Here is a 25009-nt window from a genome sequence, read left to right on the forward strand (position 1 = left end):
CTCTTTGGTCCCGCCTCTCAACCGTCAATTAACAGGTGTACAGATTACTGAGCCTATTGGGCTCTATCATACCTACACTTGAAACTGTGTATGGAGTCAGCCTCCACCACATCACTTCCTAATGCATTCCATTTGTCAACCACTCTGACATTAAAAAAGTTCTTTCTAATATCTCTGTGGCTCATTTGGGTGCTCAGTTTCCACCTGTGTCCCCTTGTGCGTGTGCCCCTTGTGTTAAATAGCCTGTCTTTATCTACCCTATCAATTCCCTTGAGAATCTTGAATGTGGTGATCATGTCCCCCTAACTCTTCTGTCTTCCAGCGAAGTGAGGTTTAACGAGTCTCTCCTCGTAGCTCATACCTCTCAGCTCGGGTACTAGTCTGGTGGCAAATCTTTGAACCTTTTCCAGTTTAGTCTTATCCTTGACTAGATATGGACTCCATGCTGGGGCTGCATACTCTAGGATTGGCCTGACATATGTGGTATACAAAGTTCTGAATGATTCTTTACACAAATTTCTGAATGCCGTTCGTATGTTGGCCAACCTGGCACATGCCGCTGATGTTATCCTCTTGATATGTGTTGCAGGAGACAGGTCTGGCGTGATATCAACTCCCAAGTCTTTTTCTTTCTCTGACTCCTGGATAATTTTCTTTCCCAGGTGATACCTTGTATCTGGCCTCCTGCTCCCTACACCTATCTTCATTATATTACATTTGGTTGGGTTAAACTCTAACAACCATTTGTTCGACCATTCCTTCAGTTCGTCTAAGTCTTCTTGAAGCCTCAAACAGTCCTCTTCTGTTTTAATCCTTCTCATAATTTTGACATCGTCCGCAAACATTGAGAGAAATGAATCTATAGCCTCCGGGATATCATTTACATATAACAGAAACAAGATAGGACCGAGTCCAGAGCCCTGTGGGACTCCACTGGTGACTTCACGCCAATCGGAGGTCTCACCCCTCACCTTAACTCTTTGCTTCCTATTGCTTAGGTACTCCCTAATCCACTGGAGCACCTTACTTGCTACACCTGCCTGTCTCTCCAGCTTATGTACCAGCCTCTTATGCGGTACTGTGTCAAAGGCTTTCCGACAATCCAAGAAAATGCAGTCCGCCCAGCCCTCTCTTTCTTGCTTAATCTGTGTTACCTGGTCATAGAATTCTATTAAGCCAGTCAGGCAAGATTTACCCTCCCTGAACCCATGTTGTCGATTTGTCACGAAGTCCCTTCTCTCCAGATGTGTTACCAGGTTTGTGTGTGTGTGTGTTTACTAGTTGTGTTTTGCGGGGGTTGAGCTTTGCTCTTTCGGCCCGCCTCTCAACTGTCACTCAACTGTTTACTAACTAACTACTAACTTACTAACTACTTTTTTTTTCCACATCACACACACACCCCAGGAAGCAGCCCGTGACAGCTGACTAACTCCCAGGTACCTATTTACTGCTAGGTAACAGGGGCACTTAGGGTGAAAGAAACTTTGCCCATTTGTTTCTGCCTCGTGCGGGAATCGAACCCGCGCCACAGAATTACAAGTCCTGCGCGCTATCCACCAGGCTACGAGACCCCTGTAGTGAGTGAGTGAGTGAGTGTGTACTCACCTAATTGTACTCACCTAATTGTGCTTGTGGGGGTTGAGCTCTGGCTCTTTGGTCCCGCCTCTCAACCGTCAATCAACTGGTGTACAGATTCCTGAGCCTATTGGGCTCTATCATATCTACATTTGAAACGGTGTATGGAGTCAGCCTCCACCACATCACTTCCTAATGCATTCCATTTACTAACTACTCTGACACTGAAAAAGTTTTTTCTAACGTCTCTGTGGCTCATTTGGGTACTCAGCTTCCACCTGTGTCCCCTTGTTCGCGTCCCACCAGTGTTGAATAGTTCATCCTTGTTTACCCGGTCGATTCCCCTGAGGATTTTGTAGGTTGTGATCATGTCCCCCCTTACTCTTCTGTCTTCCAGTGTCGTGAGGTGCATTTCCCGCAGCCTTTCCTCATAACTCATGCCTCTTAGTTCTGGGACTAGTCTAGTAGCATACCTTTGGACTTTTTCCAGCTTCGTCTTGTGCTTGACAAGGTACGGGCTCCATGCTGGGGCCGCATACTCCAGGATTGGTCTTACATATGTGGTGTACAAGATTCTGAATGATTCCTTACACAGGTTCCTGAACGCCGTTCTGATGTTAGCCAGCCTCGCATATGCCGCAGACGTTATTCTCTTTATGTGGGCTTCAGGAGACAGGTTTGGTGTGATATCAACTCCTAGATCTTTCTCTCTGTCTGTTTCATTAAGTACTTCATCTCCTATTCTGTATCCTGTGCCTGGCCTCCTGTTTCCACTGCCTAGTTTCATTACTTTGCATTTACTCGGGTTGAACTTCAACAGCCATTTGTTGGACCATTCACTCAGTCTATCCAGGTCATCTTGTAGCCTCCTACTATCATCCTCTGTTTCAATCCTCCTCATAATTTTTGCATCGTCGGCAAACATTGAGAGGAACGAATCTATACCCTCTGGGAGATCATTTACATATACCAGAAACAGTATAGGTCCAAGGACTGACCCCTGCGGGACTCCACTTGTGACGTCTCGCCAATCTGAGGCCTCACCCCTCACACAGACTCGTTGTCTCCTGTTGCTTAGGTATTCCTCTATCCACCGGAGTACCTTCCCTCTCACTCCAGCCTGCATCTCCAACTTTCGCACTAGCCTCTTGTGTGGTACTGTATCAAAGGCTTTCTGACAATCCAAAAATATGCAGTCTGCCCACCCTTCTCTTTCTTGCCTTATTTTTGTTGCCTGGTCGTAGAATTCAAGTAACCCTGTGAGGCAGGACCTGCCATCCCTGAACCCATGTTGATGCTGTGTTACAAAGTTCCTTCGCTCCAGATGCTCCACTAGTTTTTTTCGCACAATCTTCTCCATCAGCTTGCATGGTATGCAGGTTAGGGACACTGGCCTGTAGTTCAGTGCCTCCTGTCTATCCCCTTTCTTGTATATCGGGACTACGTTAGCTGCTTTCCAAATATCTGGCAGTTCCCCTGTTGCCAGTGATTTGTTATACACTATGGAGAGTGGTAGGCTCAGTTCTCTTGCTCCTTCCTTTAGAACCCAAGGGGAGATTCCATCTGGGCCTATAGCCTTCGTCACGTCCAACTCTAGTAAACACTTCCTTACTTCCCCACTGGTAATCTCAAACTCTTCCAGTGGTTCCTGGTTAGCTATTCCCTCACTTACCTCTGGAATTTCTCCTTGTTCTAAGGTGAAGACCTCCTGGAATTTCTTATTCAATTCCTCACACACTTCCTTGTCATTTGTAGTGAATCCTTCCGCCCCTATCCTTAATCTCATAACCTGTTCCTTTACTGTTGTTTTTCTCCTAATGTGGCTATGCAACAATTTAGGCTGAGTCTTTGCCTTGCTTGCGATGTCATTTTCGTATTGTCTTTCAGCCTCTCTTCTCATCCTGACATATTCATTCCTGGCATTCTGGTATCTTTCTCTGCTCTCCAGTGTCCTGTTATTCCTATAGTTTCTCCATGCCCTTTTGCTTTGCTGCTTAGCTAGCCTACATCTTTGATTAAACCATGGGTTTCTCATCTTCATTTCTCTGTTTTCCTTTTGGACTGGGACAAACTTGTTTGCTGCGTCCTTGCACTTCTGCGTGATGTAATCCATCATATCTTGGGCCGTCTTTCCCCTGAGCTCTGTTTCCCATGCTATATCTGTTAGGAATTTTCTTATCCCCTCATAGTTTCCCTTTCGGTATGCTAACCTTTTGGTTTCGGTATCCCTCCTCGAGTTCAATAACCCTTCTTCAATCAAGTACTCAAACACCAGTACACTGTGGTCGCTCATTCCTACTGGGTCCTCAAAACCGATTTCTCTTATGTCGGAGTCGTTCAGAGTGAAGACTAGGTCGAGTCTTGCTGGTTCGTCATTTCCTCTCATCCTTGTGGGTTCTCCGACATGCTGGGTTAAAAAGTTGCTTGTCACTACCTCCAATAGTTTGGCTCTCCACGTATCCTCGCCTCCATGCGGTTCCTTGTTCTCCCAGTCAATCTTTCCGTGATTGAAGTCGCCCATGATGAGCAGGTGGGATCTATTTCTACAGGCAGCAGAGGCTGCCCTCTCAATTATAGTGTTAACTGCCTTGTTGTTGTTTTCATACTCTTGACTGGGTCTCCTGTCATTTGGTGGAGGGTTGTATATTACTGCTACTACTATTCTTGGTCCTCCCATTGTTATGGTGCCTGCTATGTAGTCTCTGAACTCCTCACAGCCCGGGATGGCCATCTCCTTAAAACTCCATTCCCTTCTCATGAGTAGGGCCACTCCGCCTCCTCCTCTACCTTCCCTCTCTTTCCTTATTACTGTATACTCCTGGGGAAACACGGCATTCGTTATGATTCCAGAGAGTTTTGTTTCAGTGAGTCCGATTACATCTGGGTTAACTTCTTGTGCTCTTTCCCTTAGTTCACTTGTCTTGCTTGTGATCCCATCTATGTTCGAGTACATCACCCTGAAACTGACTCTCTTCTGCTTCTTTTCTGGGGGGGACCTTTGGGATCTGGGGTGAGTGGGAGCTGGGGGGACCTGGCATGGGGGGATTGGTGGAGGAGGGAGGGCTTGGGGTGGTGGGGGAGAGGGGGAGGGTACAGGGGGTGGATAAGAGGGGGAGGGTACAGGGGGTGGATAAGAGGGGGAGGGTACAGGGGGTGGGTAAGAGAGGGAGGGTTGGGGAAGCATGGGGGGAGGAGAGGCTGTGGGGGATAGGGGAGATGGGGGGGCTTGGGGGGAGAGAAAAGGGTGGAGGGCTTGGAGGGCGTGGGGGAAAAGGGAGGGCTGAGGTGGGTGAGGAAGAGGGGAGGGTTTAGGGGAGTGGGGGAGAGGGGAAGACTTAGGTGGGGTGGGGGAGAGTGGGGGGCTTAGGGGGGAGGGGGAGAAGGGAGGGCATGGGGGTGGGAGAGACGGGAAGGCATGTGGGAGAAGGGAGGGCATGGGGGATGGGGGGGAAGGGAGGTCCTGGGGAGAGGGGTGAGGGGGAGAAGGGGGGTGAGTGGGGGGAGGGGGGTGGGTGGGGGGAGGGTGCCCTAGGTGGGTACTTAGTGGGGGGCTGACAGGGGATGGGGCAGGTTGGGTGTCTGTTGGGTAGAATGTGGGGGTGGTGCCCCAATCCCTGTGGCTGTTGCACTGTTTGAGGAGGGTTCTCCACTTCCCTCTAGTGTGTGTGTGTGTGTGTGTGTGTGTGTGTGTGTATGTGTGTGTGTGTGTGTGTGTGTGTGTGTGTGTGTGTGTGTGTGTGTGTGTGTGTGTGTGTGTGTGTGTGAGTGTGAGTGTGAGTGTGTGTGTGTGTGTGTGTGTGTGTGTGTGTGTGTGTGTGTGTGTGTGTGTGTGTGTGTGTGTGTGTGTGTGTGCTTACTTTTAGGAAGAACCCTCACTACATTTCCATTCTATAAATAAAAATATTTCCTCTTTTTTACCTCAAGCTATTTTAAGTACTTGGCTGTGGATGGAGACGAGACTGCTGACAATTTCTATGCCTCTGGAGATTACATTACTCAGCCCTGGTGGATTGTGGACCTTGGCAAGCAGTTTACCATTTACCGTGTGATTGTCCTCCCTCGTTGGGATTATTTCTATACCAGGTTCCATGACGTTGAGGTTAGTCCATTTCTTGTGTATGTTTATAAACTGTAACAATATTATATTTGATGTTATATACAGTTGATTCCTGCATGATGTCATGTTAGATACTTTATTGTTTTATATGTTGACTATTGCACAGGGATCTTGCCATTCCGCTTGTACTGCTTCATCAAAGAGCTCTGTATACATGCATAATCATTATTTTCTTTCTGCCAACTGAATTATCGATTTGGAAATCGGTACTGAAATTCGGGGACATTAATCGGAATTAGGTCGGGAACATTAATACTCCTGTAATTATCAGCTCTCGCACACAGTGTTAATGAAGCCTTAACGTTACTACTTGCTGGATTACGATTTATTAAATTATTTTACATTTCATCTTCGTGTTATTGGCTTCTTATGTAATATTTGGCTCCAAGTATCACTTGATGTGATTTGAATCATGGGAAAGCTTGATCCCTGTCTCTCGATGTGGTGATTTATGTCCGCATTCTTACAACTTCTGTATGTCCTATTATAATAATTCATTGTGTCGGGGGACAGGAAGCCTGAGTGTATTCATATACAATATGTTAGGCTTATATCGACATCCCCCCCCCATAGCCAAATTACTGACCCCGCCCAGGATGCAACCCCACAAGCCCACAACTCTACAACCTAGCAGTGATTTCATCTACTCACTGCTTGGTGAACAGATGCATTAGGGGAAAGGAAATGTGCCCAACTATTTCTGTCCCGCCCAGGATTCGAACCCGGAATTCTCGTTTGTGCGTCGAGAACGAACCCGACTGTATTCCTGGGACCCAGTAGTATATAATACAGCCCGTCCTCCAAACAAAGATCCAAAAGTGATTCCATGCACCCGCCAAACCCGCTGTTTATGAATGAAATGCGGTTTATACACGACTCACAACTGCTGACGTTCGAACATATCCGGAACAAGTGCTTCACTGACGAATTTTGTTCGAATCACAACGCTATAAATGCTTCACCCACGTACTACAAATACAAATAATCGCCAACAGAACCTAAACACCTAACCTAACCTATCCTATGGCTATATATACACAATATGCTAATACATTATAATATTAATTTATACTTGAGAAAATTCCCGTTTTGAATGAACAGCATGTTAAGATTTATGAATGCGTCTGTGGGGTTGACCGCTGAATGTAATGGACTTGAGTCGAGGACGGGTTGTATAATAATGACTGATGCTTCAACCAGCCATATTTGTGTTAAACTGCTAGCTAGTTTACAGAATACCTCACACACCGAGAGGTACTCCAACATCTCGGTGTGTATACACTGAATGTTTTCTTTAATTCTGAACGATGTTTAGGGCTAAAGTATACTTTATGGTTAGTCAGGCATCTATATAACCCTGTGACGGTTGCTGTGCCTAAAGCACAATTCCAACCTGTAAACAGTCAACCACTTTTCTGTGCATGCACACTGCGAACTTATTTTGAATTTGAGCAATGTTCAGGGATAAACTATAATTGCTGGCTGATCGGTTGGCAGAGGTTGCTCGGTCGTAAACATAGGAGTAAGCCAGAGTTAATTAACACTTTATATCTGTAGTTACTTGGTTGCTCATGCTCACCTGTGACAGGAGTCTAGTCACACTATCTAGTACAGGCATTGAAGGTCTCCACTCAAACTGAGACAATAACTACCAGCTGGCACTCGAGCAGGTGTGTCACACCTCAGTTCTACTCCCACTCTTCCCTCAAAACAAAATCATCACAAGCCTTTCCCTCCAGGTTGTTTTAGACGAACATTCCAGTGACTTGTTTGGTTATATATTAAACACAGAGTACATCTACACTCTGGACACTCAAGATCCCTGTAGTAGCGCCAGGTTTGCCGAATGGAACACACTTAGCATCGACCGATGAACTAGACTCGTGCACTACTGAGATATAAATTACTGATTGCAACAGCTTTGTGAGTTAAACTCTAGTCAAGATGCAGGACGTAGAGTTATACTCTCAGCATAAGAAAGCTTATGCACACAAACGACAACTTAACAGTATAATGAATAAGAATACGGTCCAAGAAGCGTGAACAGCTGGAGCTGGGCGAATCTTAAACAGAAAATTAAAGAAAAAGAACAATCAGAATTATGTATTTTCACACCATTAGAACAACATTCAAAGAAGTTAATGGTTCTAAAAGACATAATAAACAGGTTATCAATGTAAATTGAAAAAAAATACCTATATAATGTTGGAAGTGAGTTTTAATGAAGTATTAAAAGCATAAAGAGAAATCAGAAAACATAAACAAATTATTGTAAAAGTGCCAAGAGGAACATGCATTCACTGACCGCAGAGACAAATCCACTTTTGTGCCTCAACTGCGGTGATGATCACTACTTTGTGAGAAGGAAAACTCCTCTTAGTAAGGCCCAAATCAGGAAAAAAAACTAAGATAGTCCATGAAAGCTAGCAACAAAATATCTGAATCAATGGCCAGACGTCAAGACGACACAACAGTTTGCAAGAAACTAAAAAACAAAACAATTATCAAGGTCTGCTCACGTGACCTGAAGGTCAACTCTTACTCTAACATGAACAAGTCGTCCGCCTGACCTTCATGGTCATCACTGCCACACCTGGGGACACCCAACACTGCCACACCTGGGGACACCCAACACATTCACACCTAGGGTCACCCAACACTGCCACACCTGGGGTCACCCAACACTGCCACACCTGGGGTCACCCAACACTGCCACACCTGGGGTCACCCAACACTGCCACACCTGGGGACACCCAACACATTCACACCTAGGGTCACCCAACACTGCCACACCTGGGGTCACCCAACACTGCCACGCCTGGGGTCACCCAACACTGCCACACCTGGGGTCACCCAACACTGCCACACCTGGGGTCACCCAACACTGCCACACTTGGGGTCACCCAACACATTCACACCTAGGGTCACCCAACACTGCCACACCTGGGGTCACCCAACACTGCCACACCTGGGGTCACCCAACACTGCCACACCTGGGGTCACCCAACACTGCCACACCTGGGGTCACCCAACACATTCACACCTAGGGTCACCCAACACTGCCACACCTGGGGACACCCAACACATTCACACCTAGGGTCACCCAACACTGCCACACCTGGAGTCACCCAACACTGCCACACCTGGGGTCACCCAACACTGCCACACCTGGGGTCACCCAACACTGCCACACCTGGGGTCACCCAACACTGCCACACCTGGGGTCACCCAACACTGCCACACCTAGGGTCACCCAACACTGCCACACCTGGGGTCACCCAACACTGCCACACCTAGGGTCACCCAACACTGCCACACCTGGGGTCACCCAACACTGCTACACCTGGGGTCACCCAAAACTGCCACACCTGGGGTCACCCAACACTGCCACACCTGGGGTCACCCAACACTGCCACACCTAGGGTCACCCAACACTGCCACACCTGGGATCACCCAACACTGCCACACCTGGAGTCACCCAAAACTGCCACACCTGGAGTCACCCAACACTGCCACACCTGAGGTCATCCAACACTGCCACACCTTGGGGCACAAAACACTGCCACACCTTGGGGCACAAAACACTGCCACACCTGGGGACACCCAACACCGTCACACCTTTGGTCACCCAACACCGTCACAACTGGTGTCACACAACACTGCCACGCCTTGGATCACCCAACACTGCTGCCACACCTTGGGTCACCTAACACTGCCACACCTTGGGTCACCCAACACTGCCACACCTTGGGTCACCCAACACTGTCACACCTTGGGTCACCCAACACTGCCACACCTTGGGTCACCCAACACTGCCACACCTTGGGTCACCCAACACTGCCACACCTTGGGTCACCCAACACTGCCACACCTTGAGTCACCTAACACTGCAACACCTTCGGTCACCCAACACTTCCACACCTGGGGTCACCCAACACTGCCACACCTTGAGTCACCCAACACTGCCACACCTTGAGTCACCCAACACTGCCACACCTTGGGTCACCCAACACTGCCACACTTTGAGTCACCCAACACTGCCACACCTTGAGTCACCCAACACTGCCACACCTTGAGTCACCCAACACTGCAACACCTTCGGTCACCCAACACTTCCACACCTGGGGTCACCCAACAATGCCACACATCAAGTCACTCAACACTGCCACACCTTGGGACACATCACACTGCCACACCTGGGGTCACCCAACACTGCCACGCCTTGGGTCACCCAACACTGCCACGCCTTACGTCACCCAACACTGCCACGCCATGGATCACCCATCACTGCCACAACTAGAGTGCCTAAACACTGCCACACCTTGGGTCACCCAACACTGCCACACCTTGGGTCACCCAACTCTGTCACACCTGGGGTCATCTAACACTGCCTCACTTGGGGTCACCCAAATCTGCCACGCCTTGGGTCACCCAACACTGCCACACCTGGGGTCAACCAACACTACCACGCATTGGTACACCCCAACACTGCCTCTCCTTGGGTTACCCAACACGGCCACATCTGGGGTCACCCAACACTACCACGCCTTGGGACACCCAACACTACCACGCCTTGGAACACCCAACAGTGCCTCTCCTTGGGTCACCCAACACTACCACGCCTTGGGTCTCCCAACACTGCAATATCTGGGGTCACTCAACTCTGCCACGCCTTGGGACATCCTACACTGCCACACCTTGGGTCACCCAACACTGCCTCTATTTGGGTCACCCAACACTGCCAGGCCTTGGGTCACCCAACACTGTACACCTTTGGTCACCCAACACTGCCACGCCTTGGGTCACCCAACACTGTCACGCCTAGGGTTACCCAACACTACCACACCTGGGGTCACCCAACACCGCCTCTCTTTGGGTCACACAACACTGCTACACCTGGGGTCACCCAACACTGCACACCTTCGGTCAACCAACACTGCCACAAGTTGTGTCACCCAACACTGCAACACCTTGAGTCACCCAACACTGCCACACCTTGGGTCACCCAACACTGCCACACCTTGGGTCACCCAACACTGCCACACTTTGAGTCACCCAACACTGCCACACCTTGAGTCACCCAACACTGCCACACCTTGAGTCACCCAACACTGCCACACCTTGGGTCACCCAACACTGCCACACTTTGAGTCACCCAACACTGCCACACCTTGAGTCACTCAACACTGCCACACTTTGAGTCGCCCAACACTGCCACACCTTCGGTCACCAAACACTGCCACACCTGGGGTCACCCAACTCTGCCACGCCTTGGGACATCCTACACTGCCACACCTGGGGTCACCCAACACTGCCTCTCCTTAGGTCACTCAACACTGCCACGCCTTGGGTCATCCAACACTGTCACTCTTTGGGTCACCCAACACTGCCACGCCTTGGGTCACCCAACGCTGTCACGCCTTGGGTTACCCAACACTGCCACACCTGGAGTCACCCAACACCGCCTCTCTTTGGACAACAGAACAATGCCACACCTGGGTTCACCCAACACTGCTCACTTTGGGTCACCCAACACTGCCACACCTTGGGTCACTCAACAGCCACACATTGGGTCACCCAACACTGCCACACCTTGGGTCACCCAACACTGCCACACATTGGGTCACCCAACACTGCCACACATTGGGTCACCCAACACTGCCAGACCTTAGATATCTAAACACTGCCACACTTTGGGTCACCCAACACTGCCACACCTTGTTTCACCGAACACTGCCACACCTTGGGTCACCCAACATTGCCACGCCTTGGGTCACCCAACACTACCACGCTTTGGGTCACTCAACACTGCCACACCTTGGGACACCCAACACTGCCACACCGAAAATACAAGTCACAGCTTCGTATCATCCTTTGCAGATGACACAAAAATTAGTATGAAAATTACCTCGGCTGAGGACATAGAAAAAATTCAAGCTGATATTAATGAAGTTTTCGACTGGGCATCAGAAAATAACATGATCTTTAACAGTGATAAATTCCAGGTACTCAGGTACGGTAAAAATGTCGACCTTAAACATAATACAGAGTACAAAACACAATCAAATGTACCCATAGTAGGAAAACAGCATGTAAAGGATTTGGGAATAATAATGTCTGACGACCTAACGTTTAAGGAGCATAACTAAGCAAATATTGCGACAGCTAGAAAAATGATAGGATGGATTACGAGAACTTTCTAATCCAGGGATCCCATCACAATGGTTGTACTCTTCAAGTCACTTGTGTTGTCCCGTCTTGAGTACTGCTCAGTACTCACTTCCCCCTTCAGAGCAGGAGAGATTGCTGAAATAGAGGGAATACAGAGAACATATACGGCACGCATAGACGCAATATAGCACCTAAATTATTGGGATCGTCTCAAAGCCCTCCAAATGTACTCACTAGAAAGAAGACGAGAGAGATATCAAATAATATACACCTGGAAGATACTGGAGGGCCAAGTACCAAATCTACACAGTAAAATAACAACGTACTGGAGTGAACGATATGGAAGAAAATGTAGAATAGAACCAGTGAAGAGCAGAGGTGCCATAGGCACAATCAGAGAACACTGTATAAACATCAGAGGTCCGCGGTTGTTCAAAGTCCTCCCAGCAAGCATAAGAAATATTGCCGGAACAACCGTGGACATTTTCAAGAGGAAACTAGATTTATTCCTCCAAGGAGTGCCGGACCAACCGGGCTGTGGTGGGTATGTGGGCCTGCGGGCCGCTCCAAGCAACAGCCTGGTGGACCAAACTCTCACAAGTCAAGCCTGGCCTCGGGCCGGGCTTGGGGAGGAAAAGAACTCCCAGAACCCCATCAACCAGGTATCAACCAGGTATAACCATGGGTCACACAACACTGCCACACCTGGGGTCACCCAACACTGCCACACCTAGGGTCCCCCAACACTGCCACACCTACGGTCACCAAACACTGCCACACCTGGGGTCACCCAACTCTGCCACGCCTTGGGACATCCTACACTAACACACCTTGGGTCACCCAACACTGCCTTTCCTTGGGTCACCCAACACTGCCACGCATTGGGTCACCCAACACTGTCAACCTTGGGTCACCCAACACTGCCACGCCTTGCGTCACCCAACACTGTCACGCCTAGGGTTACTCAACACTGCCACACCTTGGGTCACCCAACACTGCCACACTTTGGGTCACCCAACACTGCCACATCTTAGATGACTAAACACTGCCACACCTGGGGACACCCAACACTGTCACGCCATGGGTCACCCAACACTGCCACACCTTGGGTCACCCAACATTGAAACACCTTGGGTCACCCAACACTGCCACACCTTGGGTCACCCAACACTGCCAAACCTTGGGTCACATAACACTGCCACACCTTGGGTCACCCAACACTGCCACACCTTGGGTCACCCAACACTGCCACACCTTAGGGCACAAAACACTGCCACACCTGGTGTCACACAACACTGACACGCCTTGGATCACCCAACACTGCTGCCACACCTTGGGTCACCCAACACTGCCACACCTTGAGTCACCCAACACTGCCACACCTTGAGTCACCCAACACTGCAACACCTTGAGTCACCCAACATTGCCACACCTTGGGTCACCCAACACTACCACGCTTTGGGTCACTCAACACTGCTACACCTTGGGACACCCAATACTGCCACACCTTCGGTCACCCAACACTGCCACACATCGAGTCACCGAACACTGCCACACCTTGGGTCACCAAACACTGCCACACCTGGGTTCACCCAACACTGCCACACATAGTCACCCAATACTGCCACACCTTGGGTCACCCAACACAACCACACCTTGAGTCACCCAACACTGCCACACATTTAATCACCCAACACTGCCACACCTTGAGTCACCCACCACTGCCACACCTTGGGTCACCCAACACTGCAAGACGTCGAGTCACCCAACTCTGCCACACCTTGGGTCACCCAACACTCCCTCACCTGGGGTCACCCAACACTGCTACACCTTGAGTCACCCAACACTGCCTCACCTTGGAACACCCAACATTGCCACACCTGGGGTCACCCAACACTGCCACGCCTTGGGTCACCCAACACTGCTACGCCTTAGGTCATCCAACGCTGCCACGCCTTGGCTCACGCAACACCGCCTCTATTTGGGTCACACAACACTGCCTCATCTGGGGACACCCAACACTGCACACTTTGGGTCAACCAAAACTGCCACACCTTGTGTCACCCAACACTGCCACACCTTGGGTCACCCAACACTGCCACACCTTGTGTCACCCAACATTGCCACACCTTGTGTCACCCAAAACTGCCACACCTTTGGTCACTCAACAGCAACACCTTCGGTCACCCAACACTGCCTCTCCTTGGGTCACCCAACACTGCCAGGCCTTGGGTCACCCAACACTGTACACCTTGGGTCACCCAACTCTGCCACGCCTTGGGTCACCCAACACTGTCACGCCTAGGGTTACCCAACACTACCACACCTGGGGTCCCCCAACACCGCCTCTCTTTGGGTCACACAACACTGATACACCTGGGGTCACCCAACACTGCACACTTTCGGTCAACCAACACTGCAACAAGTTTTGTCACCCAACACTGCCACACCTTGGGGTCACTCAACAGCCACACCTTGGGGTCACCCAACACTGCCAATCCTTGGGTCACCCAACACTGCCAATCCTTGGGTCACCCAGCACTGCCACACTTTGGGTCACCCAACACTGTCACGCATTGGGACATCCTACACTGCCACACCTGGAGTCACCCAACACCGCCTCCCTTTGGACAACACAACAATGCCACACCTGGGTTCACCCAACACTGCAACAACTGGGGTCACCCAACTCTGCCACGCCTTGGGACATCCTACACTGCCACACTTGGGTCACCCAACACTGCCACACCTTGTGTCACCCAACACTGCCACACCTCGGAGTCACCCAACAGCCACACCTTGGGCTCACCCAACACTGCCAATCCTTGGGTCACCCAACACTACCACACTTTGGGTCACCCAACTCTGCCAAGCCTTGGGACATCCTACACTGCCACACCTGGGGTCACCCAACACTGCCTCTCCTTGGGTCACCCAACACTGTCACGCCCTGGGTCACTCAACACTGTCAACCGTGGGTCACCCAACACTGCCACGCCTTGGGTCACCCAACACTGTCACGCCCTGGGTTACCCAACACTGCCACACCTGGGGTCACGCAACACCGCCTCTATTTGGGTCACACAACACTGCCTCATCTGGGGTCACCCAACACTGCACACTTTGGGTCAACCAAAACTGCCACACCTTGTGTCACCCAACACTGCCACACCTTGGGTCACCCAACACTGCCACACCTTGGGTCACCCAACATTGCCACACCTTGTGTCACCCAAAACTGCCACACCTTTGGTCACTCAACAGCAACACCTTCGGTCACCCAACACTGCCTCTCCTTGGGTCACCCAACACTGCCAGGCCTTGGGTCACCCAACACTGTACACCTTGGGTCACCCAACTCTGCCACGCCTTGGGTCACCCAACACTGTCACGCCTAGGGTTACCCAACACTACCACACCTGGGGTCCCCCAACACCGCCTCTCTTTGGGTCACACAACACTGCCACGCCTTGGGTCACCCAACACTGTCACGCCTTGGGTCACCCAACACTGCCACACCTGGAGTCACCCAACACCGCCTCCCTTTGGACAACACAACAATGCCACACCTGGGTTCACCCAACACTGCAACAACTGGGGTCACCCAACTCTGCCACGCCTTGGGACATCCTACACTGCCACACTTGGGTCACCCAACACTGCAACGCCTTGGGTCACCCAACACTGCCACACATTGTGTCACCCAACACTGCCACACCTTCGGTCACCCAACACTGCCTCTCCTTGGGTCACCCAACACTGCCTCTCCTTGGGTCACCCAACACTGCCACGCCTTGGGTTACCCAACACTGCAACACTTTGGGTTACCCAACACTGCCACACCTTCGGTCACCCAACACTGTCACGCCTTGGGTTACCCAACACTGCCACACCTTGGGTCACCCAACACTGCCACACCTTGGGTCACTCAACAGCCACACCTTGGTTCACCCAACACTGCCACACCTTGGGTCACCAAATACTGTCACACTTTGGGTCACCCAACACTGCCACACCAGGAGTCACCCAACACCGCCTCTCTTTGGGTCACACAACACTGCCACACCTGGGATCCCCAAACACTGCACACTTTGGGTCACCCAACACTGACACACCTTGTGTTACCCAACACTGTCACACCTTGGGTGTTCCAACACTGCCTCACCACGGGTCACCCAACTCTGCCACACCTGGGGTCACCCAACACTGACACGTCTTGGGACACCAAACACTGCCTCTCCTTGCTTTACCCAACACTGCCACACCTGGGGTCACCCAACAGTATCACGTATTGGGACACCCAACAGTGCCTCTCCTTGGGTCACCCAACTCTGCCACGACTTGGGACATCCTACACTGCCACGACTTGGGACACCCAACACTGCCACGCCTTGGGTCACCCAACACTGCTACACCTTGGGTCACCCAACACTGCCACACCTTGGGTCATTCAACACTGCCACACCTTGGGTCACCCAACACTGCCACACCTTGGGTCACCCAACATTGCCACACCTTGGGTCACCCAACGCTACCATATTCTGGGTCAATCAACACTGCCACACCTTGGGACACCCAACACTGCCACACCTTGGGAAACCCAACACTGCCACACCTAGGGTCACCAAAAACTGCCACACCTTGGGTCTTCCAACACTGCCTCACCTGGGGTCACCCAACCCTGCCACGCCTTGGGTCACCCAACGCTGCCACGTCTTGGGTTTCCCAACACTGCCACACCTGGGGTCACTCAACACTGCCACACCTAGGGTCCCTCAACACTACCACACCTGGGGTCACCCAACACTGCCACACACAGGGACCCTCAACACTGCCACACCTAGGGTCACCAAAAACTGCCACACCTTGGGTCTTCCAACACTGCCTCACCTGGGGTCACCCAACTCTGCCACGCCTTGGGTCACCCAACACTTTGACGCCTAGGGTTACCCAACACTGCCACACCTGGGGTCACGCAACACTGCCTCTATTTGGGTCACACAACACTGCCTCATCTGGGGTCACCCAACACTGCACACTTTGGGTCACCCAATATTGCCACACCTTGTGTCACCCAACACTGCCACACCTTGGGTCACTCAACACTGCACACTTTGAGTCACCCAACACTGAAACACCTTGAGTCACCCAACACTGCCACACCTTCGGTCACCCAACACATTCACACCTTAGGGCACCCAACACTGCACACCTTGAGTCACCCAACACTGTCACACCTTGAGTCACCCAACACTGCCACACCTTGGGTCACCCAACATTGCCACACTTTGAGTCACCCAACACTGTCACACCTTGATTCACCCAACACTGCCACACCTTGAGTCACCCACCTGTGCCACACACCTTGAGTCACCCAACATTGCAACACATCGAGTCACCCACCTGTGCCACACACCTTGAGTCACCCAACATTGCAACACATCGAGTCACCAGAACACTGCCACACCTTCGGTCACCCAACACTACCACACCTGGGGTCACCCAACAATGCCACACATCAAGTCACTCAACACTGCCACACCATGGGACACCCAACACTGACACACCTGGGGTCACCCAACACTGCCACGCCTTGGGTCACCCATCACTGCCACGCCTTACGTCACCCTGTGGGGAGCCGGTCGGCCGAGCGGACAGCACGCTGGACTTGTGATCCTGTGGTCCTGGGTTCGATCCCAGGCGCCGGCGAGAAACAATGGGCAGAGTTTCTTTCACCGTATGCCCCTGTTACCTAGCAGTAAAATAGGTACCTGGGTGTTAGTCAGCTGTCACGGGCTGCTTCCTGGGGGTGGAGGCCTGGTCGAGGACCGGGCCGCGGGAACACTATAGCCCCGAGATCATCTCAAGAAGGTAACCCAACACTGCCCCGCCATGCATCACCCAACACTGCCACACCTGGAGTCACCCAGCACTGCCACACCTTGGGTCACCCAACTCTGTCACACCTGGGGTCATCCAACACTGCCTCACCCTGGGTCACCCAAATCTGACACGCCTTGGGTCACCCAACACTACCACGCCTTGGGTCACCCAACACTACCACGCCTTGGGTCACCCAACAGTGCCTCTCCTTGGGTCACCCAACACTACCAAGTCTTGGGTCACCCAACACTGCAACAACTGGGGTCACCCAACTCTGCCACGCCATGGGACATCCTACACTGCCCCACCTGGGGCCACCCAACACTGCCTCTCCTTGGGTCACCCAACACTGCCACGCCTTGGGTCACCCAACACTGTCACGCCTTGGGGGTCCCAACAATGCCACACCTGGGTTCACCCAACACTGCCACACACAGGGACCCTCAACACTGCCACACCTAGGGTCACCAAAAACTGCCACACCTTGGGTCTTCCAACACTGCCTCACCTGGGGTCACCCAACTCTGCCACGCATTGGGTCACCCAACACTTTGACGCCTAGGGTTACCCAACACTGCCACACCTGGGGTCACGCAACACTGCCTCTATTTGGGTCACACAACACTGCCTCATCTGGGGTCACCCAACACTGCACACTTTGGGTCACCCAATATTGCCACACCTTGTGTCACCCAACACTGCCACACCTTGGGTCACTCAACACTGCACACCTTGAGTCACCCAACACTGAAACACCTTGAGTCACCCAACACTGCCACACCTTCGGTCACCCAACACATTCACACCTTAGGTCACCCAACACTGCACACCTTGAGTCACCCAACACTGTCACACCTTGAGTCACCCAACACTGCCACACCTTGGGTCACCCAACATTGCCACACTTTGAGTCACCCAACACTGTCACACCTTGATTCACCCAACACTGCCACACCTTGAGTCACCCACCTGTGCCACACACCTTGAGTCACCCAACATTGCAACACATCGAGTCACCAGAACACTGCCACACCTTCGGTCACCCAACACTACCACACCTGGGGTCACCCAACAATGCCACACATCAAGTCACTCAACACTGCCACACCATGGGACACCCAACACTGACACACCTGGGGTCACCCAACACTGCCACGCCTTGGGTCACCCATCACTGCCACGCCTTACGTCATCCTGTGGGGAGCCGGTCGGCCGAGCGGACAGCACGCTGGACTTGTGATCCTGTGGTCCTGGGTTCGATCCCAGGCGCCGGCGAGAAACAATGGGCAGAGTTTCTTTCACCGTATGCCCCTGTTACCTAGCAGTAAAATAGGTACCTGGGTGTTAGTCAGCTGTCACGGGCTGCTTCCTGGGGGTGGAGGCCTGGTCGAGGACCGGGCCGCGGGAACACTATAGCCCCGAGATCATCTCAAGAAGGTAACCCAACACTGCCCCGCCATGCATCACCCAACACTGCCACACCTGGAGTCACCCAGCACTGCCACACCTTGGGTCACCCAACTCTGTCACACCTGGGGTCATCCAACACTGCCTCACCCTGGGTCACCCAAATCTGACACGCCTTGGGTCACCCAACACTACCACGCCTTGGGTCACCCAACACTACCACGCCTTGGGTCACCCAACAGTGCCTCTCCTTGGGTCACCCAACACTACCAAGTCTTGGGTCACCCAACACTGCAACAACTGGGGTCACCCAACTCTGCCACGCCATGGGACATCCTACACTGCCCCACCTGGGGCCACCCAACACTGCCTCTCCTTGGGTCACCCAACACTGCCACGCCTTGGGTCACCCAACACTGTCACGCCTTGGGTTGCCCAACAATGCCACACCTGGGTTCACCCAACACTGCCACACCTTGGGTCACCCAACACTGCAACACTTTGGGTCACCCAACACTGCCACACCTTGGGTCACCCAACACTGTCACGCCTTGGGTTACCCAACACTGCCACACCTTGGGTCACTCAACACTGCCACACCTTGGGTCACTCAACAGCCACACCTTGGGTCACCCAACACTGCCACACCTTGGGTCACCCAATACTGTCACACTTTGGGTCACCCAACACTGCCACACCTGGAGTCACCCAACACGGCCTCTCTTTGGGTCACACAACACTGCCACACCTGGGATCCCCAAACACTGCACACTTTGGGTCACCCAACACTGCCACACCTTGTGTTACCCAACACTGTCACACCTTGAGTCACTCAACAGCCACACCTTGGGTCACCCATCACTGCCACACCTTGGGTCACCCAACACTTCCACACTTTGGGTCACCCAACACTGCCACACCTTAGATGAATAAACACTGCCACACCTTGGGTCACCCAACACTGCCACACTTTGTTTCACCGAGCTCTGCCACACCTGGAGTCACCCAACACTGTCACACCTTGGGTCACCCAACACTGCCACACCTTGGGTCACCCAACATTGCCACACCTTGGGTCACCCAACACTACCACGCTTTGGGTCACTCGACACTGCCACACCTTGGGACACTCAACACTGCCACACCATGGGTCACCCAACACTGCCACACCTTGGGTTACCCAACACTGCCACGCCTTGGGTCACCCAACACTACCACGCCTTGGGTCACAAAACAGTGCCTCTCCTTGGGTCACCCAACACTACCAAGTCTTGGGTCACCCAACACTGCAACAACTGGGGTCACCCAACTCTGCCACGCCATGGGACATCCTACACTGCCCCACCTGGGGCCACCCAACACTGCCTCTCCTTGGGTCACCCAACACTGCCACGCCTTGGGTCACCCAACACTGTCACGCCTTGGGTTACCCAACAATGCCACACCTGGGTTCACCCAACACTGCCACACCTTGGGTCACTCAACAGCCACACCTTGGGTCACCCAACACTGCCACACCTTGGGTCACCCAACACTGCAACACTTTGGATCACCCAACACTGCCACACCTTGGGTCACCCAACACTGTCACGCCTTGGGTTACCCAACACTGCCACACCTTGGGTCACCCAACACTGCCACACCTTGGGCCACTCAACAGCCACACCTTGGGTCACCCAATACTGTCACACTTTGGGTCACCCAACACTGCCACACCTGGAGTGACCCAACACGGCCTCTCTTTTGGTCACACAACACTGCCACACCTGGGATCCCCAAACACTGCACACTTTGGGTCACCCAACACTGCCACACCTTGTGTTACCCAACACTGTCACACCTTGAATCACTCAACAGCCACACCTTGGGTCACCCATCACTGCCACACCTTGGGTCACCCAACACTGCCACACTTTGGGTCACCCAACACTGCCACACTTTGGGTCACCCAACACTGCCACACCTTAGATGAATAAACACTGCCACACCTTAGATGAATAAACACTGCCACACCTTGGGTCACCCAACACTGCCACACTTTGTTTCACCGAGCACTGCCACACCTGGAGTCACCCAACACTGTCACACCTTGGGTCACCCAACACTGCCACACCTTGGGTCACCCAACATTGCCACACCTTGGGTCACCCAACACTACCACGCTTTGGGTCACTCGACACTGCCACACCTTGGGACACTCAACACTGCCACACCATGGGTCACCCAACACTGCCACACCTTGGGTTACCCAACACTGCCACACCTAGGTTCCCCCAACACTGCCACACCTAGGGTCACCAAACACTGCCACACATGGGGGCACCCAACACTGCAACACCTTGGGTCTTCCAACACTGCCTCACCTGGGGTCACCCAACACTGACAAGTCTTGGGACACCAAACACTGCCTCTCCTTGCTTTACCCAACACTGCCACACCTTGGGTCACCCAACAGTACCACGCCTTGGGTCTCCCAACACTGCAAAATCTGGGGTCACCCAACTCTGCCACGCCTTGGGACATCCTACACTGCCACACCTTGGGTCACCCAACACTGCCTCTCCTTGGGTCACCCAACACTGTCAACCTTGGGTCACCCAACACTGCCACACCTTGGGTCACCGAACACTGTCACGCCTAGGGTTACCCAACACTGCCACACCTTGGGTCACCCAACACTGCCACACTTTGGGTCACCCAACACTGCCACACCTTGGGTCATTCAACACTGCCACACCTTGGGTCACCCAACACTGCCACACCTTGTGTCACCCAAAACTGCCACACCTTTGGTCACCCAACACTGCCACGCCTTGGGTCACCCATCTTTGCCACACCTTGGGTCACCCAACGCTACCATGTTCTGGGTCACTCAACACTACCACACCTTAGGACACCCAACACTGCCACACCTTGGGTAACCCAACACTGCCACACCTGGGGTCACCGAACATTGCCACACATGGGACACAAAACACTGCCACACCTGGGGTCACCCAACACTGCCGCACCTTGGGTCACCCAACATTGCCACACCTTGGGTCACCCAACGCTACCATGTTCTGGGTCACTCAACACTGCCACACCTTGGGTAACCCATCACTGCCACACCTTGGGTCACCCAACACTGCCACACTTTGGGTCACCCAACACTGCCACACCTTAGATGAATAAACACTGCCACACCTTGGGTCACCCAACACTGCCACACTTTGTTTCACCGAGCACTGCCACACCTGGAGTCACCCAACACTGTCACACCTTGGGTCACCCAACACTGCCACACCTTGGGTCACCCAACATTGCCACACCTTGGGTCACCCAACACTACCACGCTTTGGGTCACTCGACACTGCCACACCTTGGGACACTCAACACTGCCACACCATGGGTCACCCAACACTGCCACACCTTGGGTCACCCAACACTGCCACACCTAGGTTCCCCCAACACTGCCACACCTATGGTCACCAAACACTGCCACACATGGGGGCACCCAACACTGCAACACCTTGGGTCTTCCAACACTGCCTCACCTGGGGTCACCCAACACTGACACGTCTTGGGACACCAAACACTGCCTCTCTTTGCTTTACCCAACACTGCCACACCAGGGGTCACCCAACAGTACCACGCCTTGGGTCTCCCAACACTGCAAAATCTGGGGTCACCCAACTCTGCAACGCCTTGGGACATCCTACACTGCCACACCTTGGGTCACCCAACACTGCCTCTCCTTGGGTCACCCAACACTGTCAACCTTGGGTCACCCAACACTGCCACGCCTTGGGTCACCCAACACTGTCACACCTAGGGTTACCCAACACTGCCACACCTTAGATCACCCAACACTGCCACACTTTGGGTCACCCAACACTGCCACACCTTGGGTCATTCAACACTGCCACACCTTGGGTCACCCAACAACTGCCACACCTTGTGTCACCCAAAACTGCCACACCTTTGGTCACCCAACACTGCCACACCTTGGGTCACCCAACATTGCCACACCTTGGGTCACCCAACGCTACCATGTTCTGGGTCACTCAACACTGCCACACCTTAGGACACCCAACACTGCAACACCTTGGGTAACCCAACACTGCCACACCTTGGGTCACCCAACACTGCCACACCTTGGGGCACCCTACACTGCCACACTATGGGCCACCTAACACTGCCACACCTGGGGTCACCGAACATTGCCACACATTGGGACACAAAACACTGCCACACCTGGGGTCACCCAACACTGCCACACCTTGGGTCACCCAACATTGCCACACCTTGGGTCACCCAACATTGCCACACCTTGGGTCACCCAACGCTACCATGTTCTGGGTCACTCAACACTGCCACACCTTGGGACACCCAAGATTGCCACACCTTGGGTAACCCAACACTGCCACACCTTTGGTCACCCAACATTGCCACACCTTGGGGCACCCAACATTGCCACACCTTGGGTCACCCAACGCTACCATGTTCTGGGTCACTCAACACTGCCAAACCTTGGGACACCCAACACTGAAACACCTTGGGTAACCCAACACTGCTACACCTTTGGTCACAAAACCCTGCCACGCCTTGGGTCACCCAACACTCCCACGCCTTAGGTCATCAAACGCTGCCACGCCTTGGGTCACCCAACACTGCCACAACCGGGGTCACCCAATTCAGCCACACCTTGGGTCACCCAACACTGCCACACCTGGGGTCACCCAACACTGCCACGCCTTGGGTCACCCAACACTGCCATACCTGGGGTCACTCAACACTGCCACACCTAGGGTCCCTCAACACTGCCACACCTGGAGTCACCCAACACTGCCACACCTAGGGTCCCTCAACACTGCCACACCTAGGGTCACCAAAAACTGCCAAACCTGGGGTCTTCCAACACTGCCTCACCTGGGGTCACCCAACACTGCACACTTTGGGTCACCCAATATTGCCACACCTTGTTTCACCCAACACTGCCATACCTTGAGTCACTCAACACTGCACACCTTGGGTCACTCAGCAGTCACACCTTGGGTCACTCAACACTGCACACCTTGAGTCACCCAACACTGCAACACCTTGGGTCACTCAACAGTCACACCTTGGGTCACTCAACACTGCACACCTTGAGTCACTCAACACTGCACACCTTGGGTCACTCAACAGTCACACCTTGGGTCACTCAACACTGCACACCTTGAGTCACCCAACACTGCAACACCTTGAGTCACCCAACACTGCCACACCTTCGGTCACCCAACACATTCACACTTTAGGTCACCCAACACTGCACACCTTGAGTCACCCAACACTGTCACACCTTGAGTCAACCAACACTGCCACACCTTGAGTCACCCACCTGTGCCACACACCTTGAGTCACCCAACATTGCAACACATCGAGTCACCCGAACACTGCCACACCTTCGGTCACCCAACACTACCACACCTGGGGTCACCCAACAATGCCACACATCAAGTCACTCAACACTGCCACACCTTGGGTCACCCAACACTGCCACACCTTGGGACACCCAACACTGACACACCTGGGGTCACCCAACACTGCCACGCCTTGGGTCACCCATCACTGCCACGCCTTACGTCACCCGGTGGGAAGCCGGTCGGACGAGCGGACAGCACGCTGGACTTGTGATCCTGTGGTCCTGGGTTCGATCCCAGGCGCCTGCGAGAAACAATGGGCAGAGTTTCTTTCACCGTATGCCCCTGTTACCTAGCAGTAAAATAGGTACCTGGGTGTTAGTCAGCTGTCACGGGCTGCTTCCTGGGGGTGGAGGCCTGGTCGAGGACCGGGCCGCGGGAACACTAAAGCCCCGAGATCATCTCAAGAAGA

The 25009-nt window shown here is 52.8% G+C and overlaps 1 protein-coding gene across 1 annotated transcript in view; it reads left to right on the forward strand.

Annotated features, from left to right (window-relative positions):
- The window catches only part of LOC138372232 (uncharacterized), a 142608-nt gene that overhangs the window by 43062 nt on the left and 74537 nt on the right, over positions 1-25009 (forward strand). Inside the window, exon 2 of the mRNA XM_069337532.1 lies at positions 5500-5674. Coding sequence (XP_069193633.1) covers positions 5500-5674 — 175 coding nt within the window. The remainder of the gene's footprint in view (positions 1-5499; positions 5675-25009) is intronic.

Source organism: Procambarus clarkii, chromosome 38 (genome assembly GCF_040958095.1).
Source record: "Procambarus clarkii isolate CNS0578487 chromosome 38, FALCON_Pclarkii_2.0, whole genome shotgun sequence".
Taxonomy (NCBI): domain Eukaryota; kingdom Metazoa; phylum Arthropoda; class Malacostraca; order Decapoda; family Cambaridae; genus Procambarus; species Procambarus clarkii.